At 39.2% G+C, this 12,599-nt stretch overlaps 1 protein-coding gene across 7 annotated transcripts in view; it reads left to right on the top strand.

Moving 5' to 3' along the window:
• Positions 1-12,599, top strand: part of vps50 (VPS50 EARP/GARPII complex subunit) — a 171,667-nt gene that overhangs the window by 125,904 nt on the left and 33,164 nt on the right. For 5 of the 7 annotated variants that reach the window (XR_011349904.1, XM_069913647.1, XM_069913648.1 and 2 more), the window contains exon 21: positions 2,036-2,157. Coding sequence is in view for 5 of the 7 variants with exons in the window: in XM_069913647.1 (XP_069769748.1) it covers positions 2,036-2,157 (122 nt within the window). In the remaining 2 variants the exon portion in view is untranslated. Of the gene's footprint in view, positions 1-2,035; positions 2,158-2,586; positions 2,664-9,740; positions 10,248-12,599 lie in introns of those variants that run through there. The other 2 variants (XR_011349905.1, XM_069913651.1) reach the window with 2 other exon arrangements.

The following is a 12,599-nucleotide window of genomic DNA, read 5'->3' on the forward strand; positions in this document are numbered from 1 at the left end:
TCAAATATTGCAGGATGGTCTGGATAAAAAGGGTTGGGATAGATCTAAAATTAATAATCTGAAGAGGATTGGTTAGATATCTGTTATGATAGTGTAACTAGATTGATAAATGCACATTATGCAATGATTAATTACAATTTTTTTTCATCAATTATATTTGACACCTGAAAAATTTAAAAAAAAATATGGTTTTAATGAATCACATTTTTGTTTTAAATGTGGTGATACGGTTGGAACTTTTTTTCATGCTGTGTGGTCATGTATCAACACAATCTTTTTGGAAGAAAATTCAATCGTTTTTAGAATACCTGTATAAGATTAAAATAGTTTTAGATCCAACAGTATTTTTATTGGGTTGTTTGCAACCTCTGAAATGTTTTGGATTAGATAAATTCCAGCTTGCTTTTGTATATTTAGCTTTATCCACAGCGAAAAAATGTATTGCTAGTACTTGGAAAGATACAAATATGATTGATATTAATAGATGGCATAATGAGATGAAATATTATTTAATAATGGAAAAAATTATGTATGTTTTGCAGGATAATTATAATTTTTTTATTAATAAGTGGCTGTGAAACTGAGAATATTTACATTTCAATTTATATTGATTAGTTTTTAATATGTATATTTAACTTTTTTAAATATTTTTTTCTTTTTTTTAATGGCTCTCCTTTGGAGAGTTGGCTGAAGGGGGGGTTCTTTATTTTTCTTTATATAAAAAAAATGTTCATGTTATATTGCTGTATATGTCATATTATTTGTTTTTTGAACGAACAAATAACGTTTTTAAAAAAACAATGTCTTATACAACATTATCATAACATCCCGACTCCAGTACTCAATACTTTGATATATGAAGGCAAATACAGGTATGTGCCGCTTAACATTCATGAGACGTTGTGAAATTGGTAGTTCTGCAATGCCGATGTTGGTCGAACACCATATTACTGTATATACTTAGCAAAGCTATATGGGATACTGAACTCATGCTAAGTTAAACTGTAATTTTTTTCACTTTTTAAACTTTTATGCAAACACTTTCTCAACCTATCTCACACACAATTTAACAAATAGGATCAGATCATCCACATCACTCTTCCCAACTTCCTCATTGTGTTCAAGTCAAACTATCTCCATTGATGAACTGTCACTCTGTGATGCCTGAAGGACCTGGCTGAGGCTCTTCTTGGGGAGGTGTTGGCTCCTTCAGAAATATGTCCAGAGTAGATACATGACATCACAGAACCTTGAGATTCTTTTTCTTGCAGGCAAGGTAGAATTACCACTAACTGGTAGAGCAAAAAAAAATGTTCACAGCGTATACATGTAAACAAATAAAGAACTGTAAACAGATAATGAATGTAAACAAACTGTGTAATATAGAGAGAATAAAAAAAAAGAAATCAAAGTGCACAAGTAAGAGTCCTTAAATGAGTCTCTGAGTTTGTTGTTGAGTCTGATGGTGGAGAGACAACAGCTGTTCCTGAACCTGGTGGTGTATGTCTTTCCTGATGGCACCAGCGAGAATGTATTGGGTGGTGTGGGTCTTTGATGATTGCTGTTGCTTTCTGATGGCAGCGTTTCCTGTAGAAGTTCTCAATAGGGGAGAGGCTTTTGCCTGTGATGTCCTGGCTGTGTTCTCTGAGTTCTCTGATGACCCACATTCTGCCAGAGGAGCATTCCCCTGCCTTGGCTACCATTCCCACTGATTAGAGGAAAAAATTAATGTGATATATAAAAACCTACTCTTACCTGTGCCTATGTGCTCTATCCTTTTTGTTTCTCGAATAGGGTAGCCCTTTCTTCAATTCCTGCTCCAGCACCTCTGTCTCTACTCACCAAACCCCGTTGAACCAAAGCCTCACCACTGACTCAGACCACTTCAATGATGTAATCTTTCATGCCTGGAACAATTCTAGTAAATCTTTTCACATTCTTGTTATTGTTTTACTGTTGATGGGAACAAGACAGTTTGGAAAGCAAACTGCTTATTTTTCCTTACTGTTAATATTTCCTTTGTATTTATTTCCAGGAAAATACATGCAGATGATGAATATACTGAAGCCAATTGCTTTTGATGTGATCCACTGTATGTCTCAGCTATTTGATTATTACCTGTATGCAGTATATACTTTCTTTGGCCGGGAAGACATGGTAAGTTCACAAATTATGCAATATTATTAATATTGTTGTTATTTCTTACAGATCATGAAGATTACATGCTTAGAATGTCATAGATTATGTCCTTCAAAAACTGAAAGTTTCACTAATTTCAACTCGCATGATCTTTCCAATTGGTGTTTCAGGCTAAAACAATGCTGAAGGTATTTGACAAGTCGAGAAGCATACTGGAATGAGAAAAAGAATTCAGGTTCCAAGTGAACACTCTTTATCAGAGCCTGAATCTTCCTAATTCAGCCAAGCCTGAGTGTTTCCAGCATTTTCTGTTATTAGATCAGACTTCCACAATCTGCAGTGTTTGATTTCCATTTGCAACAACTCAGTTTACTTTTTGTGAAATATGAAATCTACTTTCCTCCCCATTATTTGGTCAGTCAACAAGAGTGCTTTATTTATTCACAGAATCTACTGCTTGGTGCACTGTAAAACAGTGATTCATAGATCTTGCAGCCAGGTCACATGAGCTGTTGACATTGAAGGTATAAAACCTTTTCATAAATGGTAGATGTGCACTGGTGCATTTTCTTCATGCACAGTATGTAGCTCATTGTTTTTTTTAGTGCTTTGGGTGCTAACAAATAGTTATTAGTGAAATTTGATTAAGTGAGAATAATTAGAAAAATCAAAAGAAATAAAAAACAAAAACAATAGCAGAGTGATTGTTTCTTGGAATGCATAATTCAGACTAATATTTTGGAGAAATTGGTTCAAATCCCAGTTAGGCAAATGAGAATTCTAGTTAATTGTCATGCTTAATGCCTTCAAATTATGACTATGAAATTTTCAAATTTTTGTAAAAATCCCTTCTATTTCATAAATTTCCTATGCTAGCTTATCGATGTTGTACTCCAAGTGCACAACATCATTATTTATTCTGCTGCCCTCTAAAATAGACAAACAAATCATTAAGTTGTACCAAATTCCAGATGGAGCAAGATATTTCCAAACCTTTTAAGCTTAAATGTCAGGGAGATGGGAATCCTGGCATAAAGACCAAGGAAAGCAATACCAAAGGAAAGTTCAAAATAAAAATGAAGAAATAGTGTATAGAAAAGTGAAATGCAAAAGACACAATGATTATTAGATTCTAAAAGAACAGTGAGTGTAAGGGTGCTTTATCTGAAAGTCTGTCACGTTCCATATAGCCATATAACCACTTACAGCACAGAACAGGCCAGTTCGGCCCTACTAGACAATGCCGTAACAAATCCCCACCCTCCTAGTCCCACTGACCAGCACCTGGTCCATACCCCTCCAGTCCTCTCCTCTCCATGTAACGATCCAGTCTATCCTTAAATGTAACCAATGATCCTGCCTCAACCAAGTCTTCCGGAAGCTCATTCCACATCCCTACCACCCTTTGCGTAAAGAAATTTCCCCTTATAATTTTCCCCCCTTCAATCTTAAACCATGCCCTCTAGTTTGAATCTCCCTCACTCTTATTTGAAAAAGCCTATCCACATTTACTCTGTCTGTCCCTTTTAAAATCTTAAACAACTCTATCAAGTCCCCTCTCAATCTTCTACGCTCCAGAGAAAAAAGCCCTAGTCTGCACAATGTTTCCCTGTAACTCAAACCTTGAAATCCTGTCAACATTCTCGTGAACCTTCTCTGCACTCTCTCTATTTTGTTTATATCGTTCCTATAATTTGGTGACCAAAACTGTGCACAGTACTCCAAATTTGGCCTCACCAATGCCTTGTACAATTTCATCATAACCTCCCTACTCTTGAATTCAATACTCCGATTTATGAAGGCCAACATTCCAAATGCCTTCTTAACCACACCATCTACCTGAATATCAGCCTTGAGGGTACTATTTACCATCACTCCTAAATCCCTTTGTTGCTCTGCACATCTCAATAGCCTACCATTTAATGCATATGACCTATTTAGATTTGCCTTTCCAAAATGTAACACCTCACACTTATCTGTATTAAATTCCATCAGCCATTTCTCAGCCCACACCTCCAGCCTTCCTAAATCACCTTTTAATCTACGGTAATCTTCCTCACTGTCCACAACACCACCAATCTTTGTATCATCCGCAAACTTGCTTATCCAATTCTCCACCCCTACTTCGAGATCGTTAATATATATAACAAACAATAGTGGACACAGGAACGACCGATCCCTGAGGAACTCCACTAGTCACCGGCCTTCAATTGGACAAACAATTTTCTACCACTGCTCTTTGACACCTCCTATCCAACCATTGCTGAATCCATTTCATTACCTCCTTATTTATACCTAATGCCTCCACCTTTTTTCCTTACCTCCTGTGGGGAACTTTGTCAAAAGCTTTACTAAAGTCTAAATAGACAACATCCACAGCTTTCCCTTCACCAACCTTTTTTGTAGTCCCCTCAAAGAACTCAATCAGGTTTGTCAAGCATGATCTACCCCTGACAAAACCATGCTGATTACTCCCTATCAATCCCTGTACCTCCAAATATTTATAAATACCATCCCTCAGAATACTTTCCATCAACTTGCCCACCACAGATGTCAGACTCACGGGCCTATAATTCCCAGGTTTACATTTAGACCCTTTCTTAAACAGCGGAACCACATGCGCAACCCTCCAATCCTTTGGCACTACCCCCGTGGCCAGTGACATCCTAAATATCTCTATTAATGGCCCCACTATCTGTCCACAAGCCTCCCTGAGTGTCCTTGGGAATATTTTGTCCAGTCCCGGAGATTTATCCACTTTTATCTTTTTCAACACAGCCATCACTACCTCCTCGGTTATCCTTATATGCTTCATGACCTCCCCACTATTTTTCTTTACTTCAACTGGTTCAATATCTTTTTCCCTAGTGAATACCGAGGCAAAGAAATCATTCAACCATTTCCTCTGACTTCTCACTCAGCCTACCCTCGCTATCTACGAGGGGTCCAATTTTATCCCTCACTAATCTTTTACTTTTAATGTACCTATAGAAACCCTTTGGATTTATTTTTACTCTGTCTGCCAAAGCCTCTTCGTGCCTTTTTTGGCCTTTCTAATTTCTTTCTAAGATTCCTTCTACACTCCTTGTAGTCCTCCTTCAAATTCTCAGCTCCTTGCTCTTTATACCTCTTGTACACCTCCCTTTTTCTCCTAACCAAATTTCCAATATTCCTCAAAAACAAAGCCTCCCTATGACTTCCAGCCTTTCCTTTGATCCTCACTGGTATGACTTCCAGCCTTTCCTTTGATCCTCACTGGGACATATCTACTCTGTACCGTCAAAATTTCTTTTTTGAATATCCTCCATTTTTCACTTACATCCTTACCTGAAAATATCCTGTCCCACTCAATACTCTCCAAATCCCATCTTATTCCTTTGAAATTTGCTCTTCTCCAATCCAGAACCTCAACTTTAGGCCCCTCCTTGCTCTTTCCTAAAACTACCCTAAAACTAACAGAATTATGATCACTAGACCCAATTTGTTCTCCAACAATAATCTCTGATACCTGACCTAGCTCGTTCCCTAACAGGAGATCTAGTATTACACTGTCCCGAGTCGGTTCTTCTACTAATTGACTTAGAAAACAATCTTGGAACACATTTAACGAACTCTAGCCCATCCAGCCCTCTAACTGTATGGGTATCCCAATCAATGTGAGGGAAGTTAAAATCTCCCATGATCACTACCTTATGATTCTCACACATATACATTATCTCCCTACAAATTTGTTCCTCTAATTTTCACCCCTCAATTCCACCCAAACAGCCTCACTGGATGATCCCTCCAGTCCATCCTGCCACCTCACGGCAGTAATGTCCTCCTTAACAAGCAGAGCAACTCCTCCCCCTTTTTTACCCCCTGATCTATCACATCTAAAACAAATGTATCCTGGAATATTAAGTTGCCAGTCCTGCCCCTCCTGTAGCCAGGTCTCACTAATTGCCACAATATCATGACCCCAAGTATCTGTCCATGCTCTAAGCTCATCTACCTTGTTCACTATGCTTCTTGCATTAAAATATATGCATTTCAGAGAATGAAATCGAAAAGAGATCAATGAACTTGTGGTCCAAATCAGTGGAAAGTAGTATAATTTAGTGGCCGTTAAAGAAATTTAGTTGCTGGGTGAAGATAATTGGGAATGAAATATTCAGACATATTCGGTAATTCAGGAGAATAGACAGGAAGGTAAGGTAGTGCTCCTCATTAAGGGTGAGATCAGGATGTGAGGGGTGATACAAGTTCAAAGGAGCAGAATGTTGAATACATCTGGGTAGAGATGTAGAATAATAGAGAAAAAACATTTATGTAAATTGCATATAGGCTCCCATATAACATTACAGTGGCACATGCAATAAGCCAAGAAATATTTGATGCCTCTAAGAAATGATCGGCAGTTGTGATGGGGACTTGAGGTCGTGGCAATCTTGAAGAAGAGTTCATAGAATGCAGCCAAGATAGTTTTCTTGAACAGCATATAACTGAACCTCTCAGGCAGTGGTTCCCAACTTTTTCTTTCCACTCACATACCACTTTAAGTAATCCCTATGCCATAGGTGCTCTGTGATTAGTAAGGGATTGCTTAAGGTGGTATGTGGGTGGAAAGAAAAAGGTTGAAACCCACTGTTTTAATTGTACCTAATTGACTCATTATGTGCACAGTTTCACAACTCCAAAGGAAATGGGCCAATGACAATTTGTTTTGAGCAAAATATTTCAGTAACAATTGGGTCTAGAGCAGTGCTTCTCAACCTTCCCTTCCCACTCACATACCACCTTAAGCCATCCCTTACTAATCACAGAGCACCAATAGCATTGGGGTTACTTGAAGTGGTATGTGAGTGGAAAGAAAAGGGTTATGGACCACTGCTCCAAGGGGACATGAAACCTTAGTCATGTGCATTGAGATAGGTAAAATTAATGATCATATAATTGGGGATCCTCTTTGAATGAAGGATCACAGAATGATTAAATTCCTTACACAAGTGGAGGGTGGAATAGTTCAATCTAAAACCAGTGTATTATGCTTAAACAAGTGAGACTACAATGGGAGAAGGGAGGAGTTGGCTGACATAAATTGGGATAATAGGCAAGATGGTAGAATAGTTGAAGAATGGAGGAAGACGTGCAAAGAGATTTTTCACAATGCTCAATAAAAGCAAAAACAGAAAAGCCTTGGGATGTGACGATTGTGTGACTTCTATCCAAGAAAAGGCTAAATAGGCTTTTAACTGTGACACATTGCAACAAATTCATAGCGAAGTCCACGAGTTTTAAACTGAATTCATAATGCGATGTGGTTGTTGTTTGAAACATGATAACGATTTTGGTAATGTCCATGCTAATGGTCAATAGAAAATATCGGAGCCCTACTCACTGTCCCGTCCCTATCTGCCGTACTAGTCAATGCAAGCAAGCAACTCCCCAATCCTGCAAAACCCCCACCCATGCACCAACAACCAAAGTGAATAATACATGCCCACTGACCTCAGGATGCTGCAGCCAAACAATAAACAATGCACACCTTTAGCTCCTACAATACCAGCCCCTAATTATTATCAAATAATAATTACACAATTATAAATAACAATCAAATACATAAATTCCAATATTACGTAGATCTTTTTTCTTAAGGCTAGAGGTTACTAGCTCATAGCCTTGAAAAAGAGCAATCTTTACCGCCACTCTGGACCAGTAAAGTCTGTGTAGTGGCCAAGGTTCAAAAAAACAACAAAATAAAGTCAGTTTTGGGCTTGTCAAAGTTCCTCCGTCTCCTGTAGAAGGCAGAGTTTGTTGATGGGTGTGTTCAGAAAGGAGGTTTTGGTCTTGATCTGAACATGATGTACAAACCCCTTTTTGTCCAGAATGGTCTCAACAATTTTTCCAGTTAGCCAGGAGTTTTGAGGCACTGAATCCTCCAAGATGATCACGATGTCTCCTGGTGTAAAGATGCGTCTGATGTTAGACCATTTCTGTTATTCCTGCACTCTGACATATACTGAACTTGCCTCCACCTGCAACGAGCATGAATGTTTTCCTTGTGAAACTGCCCTGGTGACATCAGTGGCATTGTCTTAAGGAGCAGAACGTGTTCGGGGTAAGTGCTTCGAGATCATTTGGATCTGTAGAAGCCTTGGTGATTGGACTACTGTTGAGGATAGCCTCAGCTTTACATTAAATTACGTGGAGATCCTCCTCATCAAGACTTGGCACATTTAGGGTGGAATTGAGAACCTATCACACTGATCTAATTAATCTTTCTCGTATACCTCCATGGTGTGAACCACTAGGGGGATAGAAGGTCCAATTGATTCCTTTCTGGAGCAGTGTATTATGGATTTGACCATGATTCCACAAAGCTCCCACAAAATTGGTGCCATTGTCAGATCGTAGTTCTTTTATTTGACCATGTCTGGCTGTAAAATATTGAAGGGCATTGATGAAAGAGTCTGTGTCAAGTGATGATGCCACTTCAATATGAATTGCTCTTACAGCTAAATGTGAAAACAGCACCATCGTGCTTCACAACACTTCTTCCACGCTTCACTCCAAAGTGTCCAAAATAACACTCCAACACATGTGAAGGGAGGTTCATCAGGAGAGACTCTGTCCAGGGGAAAATGTACCATCTCCCGTTGACCAGTAGTATTTATACACCGACAAGCTACACATTTCAACACAATTTTTCTGATGAACACAGTGGCACAAGGAATCCAATATTTTTGGTGTAGTTTAGATAACATATAGTTGCAAACACCATAACTCACCTCTTTATGAACTTGTCAAAGAATTAGATCAAAAATGTGAAAGTCTTTGGCCAGTATGACAGGATGTTTCATGTCTTCTGACATTGGTACTCTGGTAAGTCACCCCCCAACTCTTAATACATAATTTTCCATAATGGGGTTGAGTTTACGAATGTGCCTAGTCCTCTTAACATTCATTCCTTTTCTCAGATGAGACTTCATCTGCAAATCTCTTCTTCTGGCAAAAGAAGATTATCTCCATTTTAGCATTAGCCAGTTCTTCAACTGTGAGACCACTGTTTTTCTGAGTCTCAAGATTTCCTGTCTCCTTTTGTGGCAGATCTCTCAGATGGATATTATGTAGATGAAACTGAGCAGGAACACCACTTGCTTGTTTTATCTTCCTGCTATGATACAGAAGCAGTCCTTTAAGTCTGAGCATCCATGCTACTGCCCTTTTCAAACGAGTCCATGATGAGAAGTGCTGGATTAAGCAGGTTACTGGATCCACTACTTCAGGTGTTATCTGAGCAGGATTTACAGCTATGCTCCTGATTTCATAGTCCTTTGGTGAGATTTCTTCCAATCCATTAGGATTTGAGGCCACTCTTCCTGAGGCCGAAGAAGGAACTGGGGCCCAGATATCCATATTTCTTCTTCCAAAAAGATTAGAGTTTCAAGTCTGCTGGATTGTTAACTCTGTTAACATATCTCCACTGTAGTACATGAATTTTAGCAAATCTGTTGTCCACGATAGTTCGGAACCTGGTGGTTTTATTGTTGATATATTTGAGCACAGAATTGTTATCGGTCCAAAATATAGAGTTCCATCTGCATCTCTTTTCTCCACAGTGTGTCCATTCTGCTTGCTGTGAGGGCTACAGTCAACTCCATTCAAGGGATAGTGGCTGGCTTTAATGGAGCCACTCTTGCTTTTCCCATCACAAACCCACAGTGTGCCTGACCATGGTTATTATTCAGTAACAGTTCTGTAACTGTCCTCACATGCTAAATGATGCAGTTGAGCAGATGTCATCGTTCCAAAGTCTGTGGGTTTGAAGCATCTGTCAACCTTGAAGCCTTCCAGCTTATGAGGATCCTGAATCCAACACGTCCATTCCTGTTCAATGGAGTCTAGTATCGTATCATCCCAACCAATCCTTTTCCTACACAAGATCCTCTTGGCAGTCAGAACTACTGGTGCCAATATTCCTAGAGGATCATATATCAAACTCATTGTTGAAAGAATCTGTTCACCATTGCTTGTAGCAAGTAATGTAGCTGGAGATGTCACATGTGCATGTTCACCTGGATTTCTGACGCTTGACTGGAGGGTCAAGGAAGCTGTGGTGAGAGATTAGATACGAGTTACAGCTCTGTCTGTGTTTGTTATTATTGGTGTTTGTGGATTAGTTACACCGTGCTTTGGGAGGATTTGTCTATGTGTAAGCATGTCGTGTAACTGTAGTATGAAAGGATCTTCCTTAACATTGTGTTTTCTTTTCCTGCTGTCCTTTCTCAAAATACAACTCCATACCATCAGACACTTCACATAAGTTACTTCGAGCATGAGATCCCTGTGAGGCTCCTAGTACCTTCACGTTGGCTATAGTAGCGGCAATGTTTGCTTCCAGCTCCAGCTGTTCCTCCTGTTCTTCAAAGGTGTATTTATTCTTAAGCAATTTTTGTCGTACAACAAGAGCTGCCACTTCAGCCTCAGCCTTTATATGTGCAGATATAATACTAGAATCTCTGGAGTTTTAGCCAGAAGAACTTTGTTTGCTTCTCCTGCTTCCACCGTTTGACACACAGTCACCTGGTCTTATTTCATCCTGCATGTCAGATGTTGCCTTAATATTTGACTCTTTCATCAAATTGCACATCCTTTGGATCTTCATCCTCTTCACCATAATTTTGTGACACACCTTCAGCCATTTCCAAGTTACTGATTTTAAATTCAGTCAATGTCCACTGCGGTGGTTTTACAAGGTCTTCATTCCCATAAAACTACTTTTGCCTGTTTCATCCTCGCAATGAAAATACTTTTGACATCACTTGTATCTAGGTTCCACTGCTTCAGTTCTGATTTGAGATCTATGACCTGCAAGTCTGTGATACATCATGCTCCAGCAGTGATGTTGACAGCAGTGATGGCCATTTTACACATCTACCTCCAATCGTCCACTGAGCTCAAGCACCAATCAACAGTCTCTAATGGACAAGCGACAGCAATCAATAGTATCACTGTAATTCTCGGCAAATGACTCTATCAGCGTGTATATAGGACATTTTGCTCTAGGGTTATAAGCCCTGGTCCCCTCTGTGGTTGATGCTCAGACCAATGGAGGTGAATTGCTGTCAGCAACCTGCACTCAGCATTTCCAGCAGGGCCTCCATATTGTTTTCATATCTCTCCAAACTGAAGAGGGGAAACTGGCCAAATGTTCCAACAATATCCATTCAATCCAAAACTCCGAGATTCAAGGCGCCCATGCAGTTCTGTAGTAGATGAGGCTATTTTCCGTTCACTAAAATGTAGCAACTATTATCCATGAAAAGGCCACTCGGAGGCTAAGTTGGCTCTTAACTGAGATGTGTTGGAACAAATTCACAGCGAAGTCCAAATGCATTTTAAACTTTAATGAACTCAAAAGGATTTGTAACATGACGTGGTGGTTGTACGAAACGTGATACCGACTGTGGTAACGTCCGTGGTAATGGTCAACAGAAAATATCAGAGCCCTACTCACCCTCCCCATCTCTATCCCGCCGTACCAGTCAACACAAGCTAACATCTCCCTAACCCCGTGAAACCCCTGTCCACATGCCAACAACTGAAGTGAATAGCACATGTGCAGCCAAACGAACAACAATAAACAACACACTTTTGGCTCCTACAATAATATTGGGAGAAGTGCCCCAAGCTATTTGTGCAGCCACCTGATAATTATAAACAGGAAGTTGTACTTTTCAACCATCTGTGGATATCTAAACCACCAAGCAGAAAATGCCTGCCAGATATGGCAGCACAAAATAATTGCGAGGTAGTAATCCAGACGGTACTTAACATTGACAATGGAACCCATTTGTGCCATCATTTTATTACATCTATTATGCCTACATGAGATCACAATTGTAATGATGTGTTTGCCTGGATGTGCACAATCCAGAACAATAGACTCAAGAAACAAACACTGCATTTATTACTTTGCTCGACTATTACAGGGGCCCTGTATGTGAAACATACAGTTAGTACCAATGAGCCGACCAAACTTGTGATTCCCATCTAGATCATCTAATGCAGTTGCATGACTGACGAAGCTGCTTCCTTGTAGCTCGTCCCCCACTTACTTGGTGGAATTCATTTCATGAGAGCAAAATTCATTACTTAAAGTTAAACATTTGGTCCAAGCTATTTTTGAATGAGCAAAGGTTTTTGGAGTTTTTACAATTTGATTGCATTTGGGTGTATTGAATTTCAGTGTACGAAAATCCAGTTTGCTCATTGATTTGATTCTAATGACAATATTCTGAAGAATCGATTCTTTAGGGTTATTTGGAGGCAGAATAGAGATGGAATTTGACTATTTGTTCATACTTTGGTTAAATCATATAAAACGTTTAAAATATACATGTGAAATTTTACTGTGACTAAATAAAGTATTTTAAAAGCTGAAGCCATGTGATGGATTGATGGCATTTTGTTTCTAA

The sequence above is a fragment of the Narcine bancroftii genome, chromosome 1 (assembly GCF_036971445.1).
Source record: "Narcine bancroftii isolate sNarBan1 chromosome 1, sNarBan1.hap1, whole genome shotgun sequence".
Taxonomy (NCBI): Eukaryota; Metazoa; Chordata; class Chondrichthyes; order Torpediniformes; family Narcinidae; genus Narcine; species Narcine bancroftii.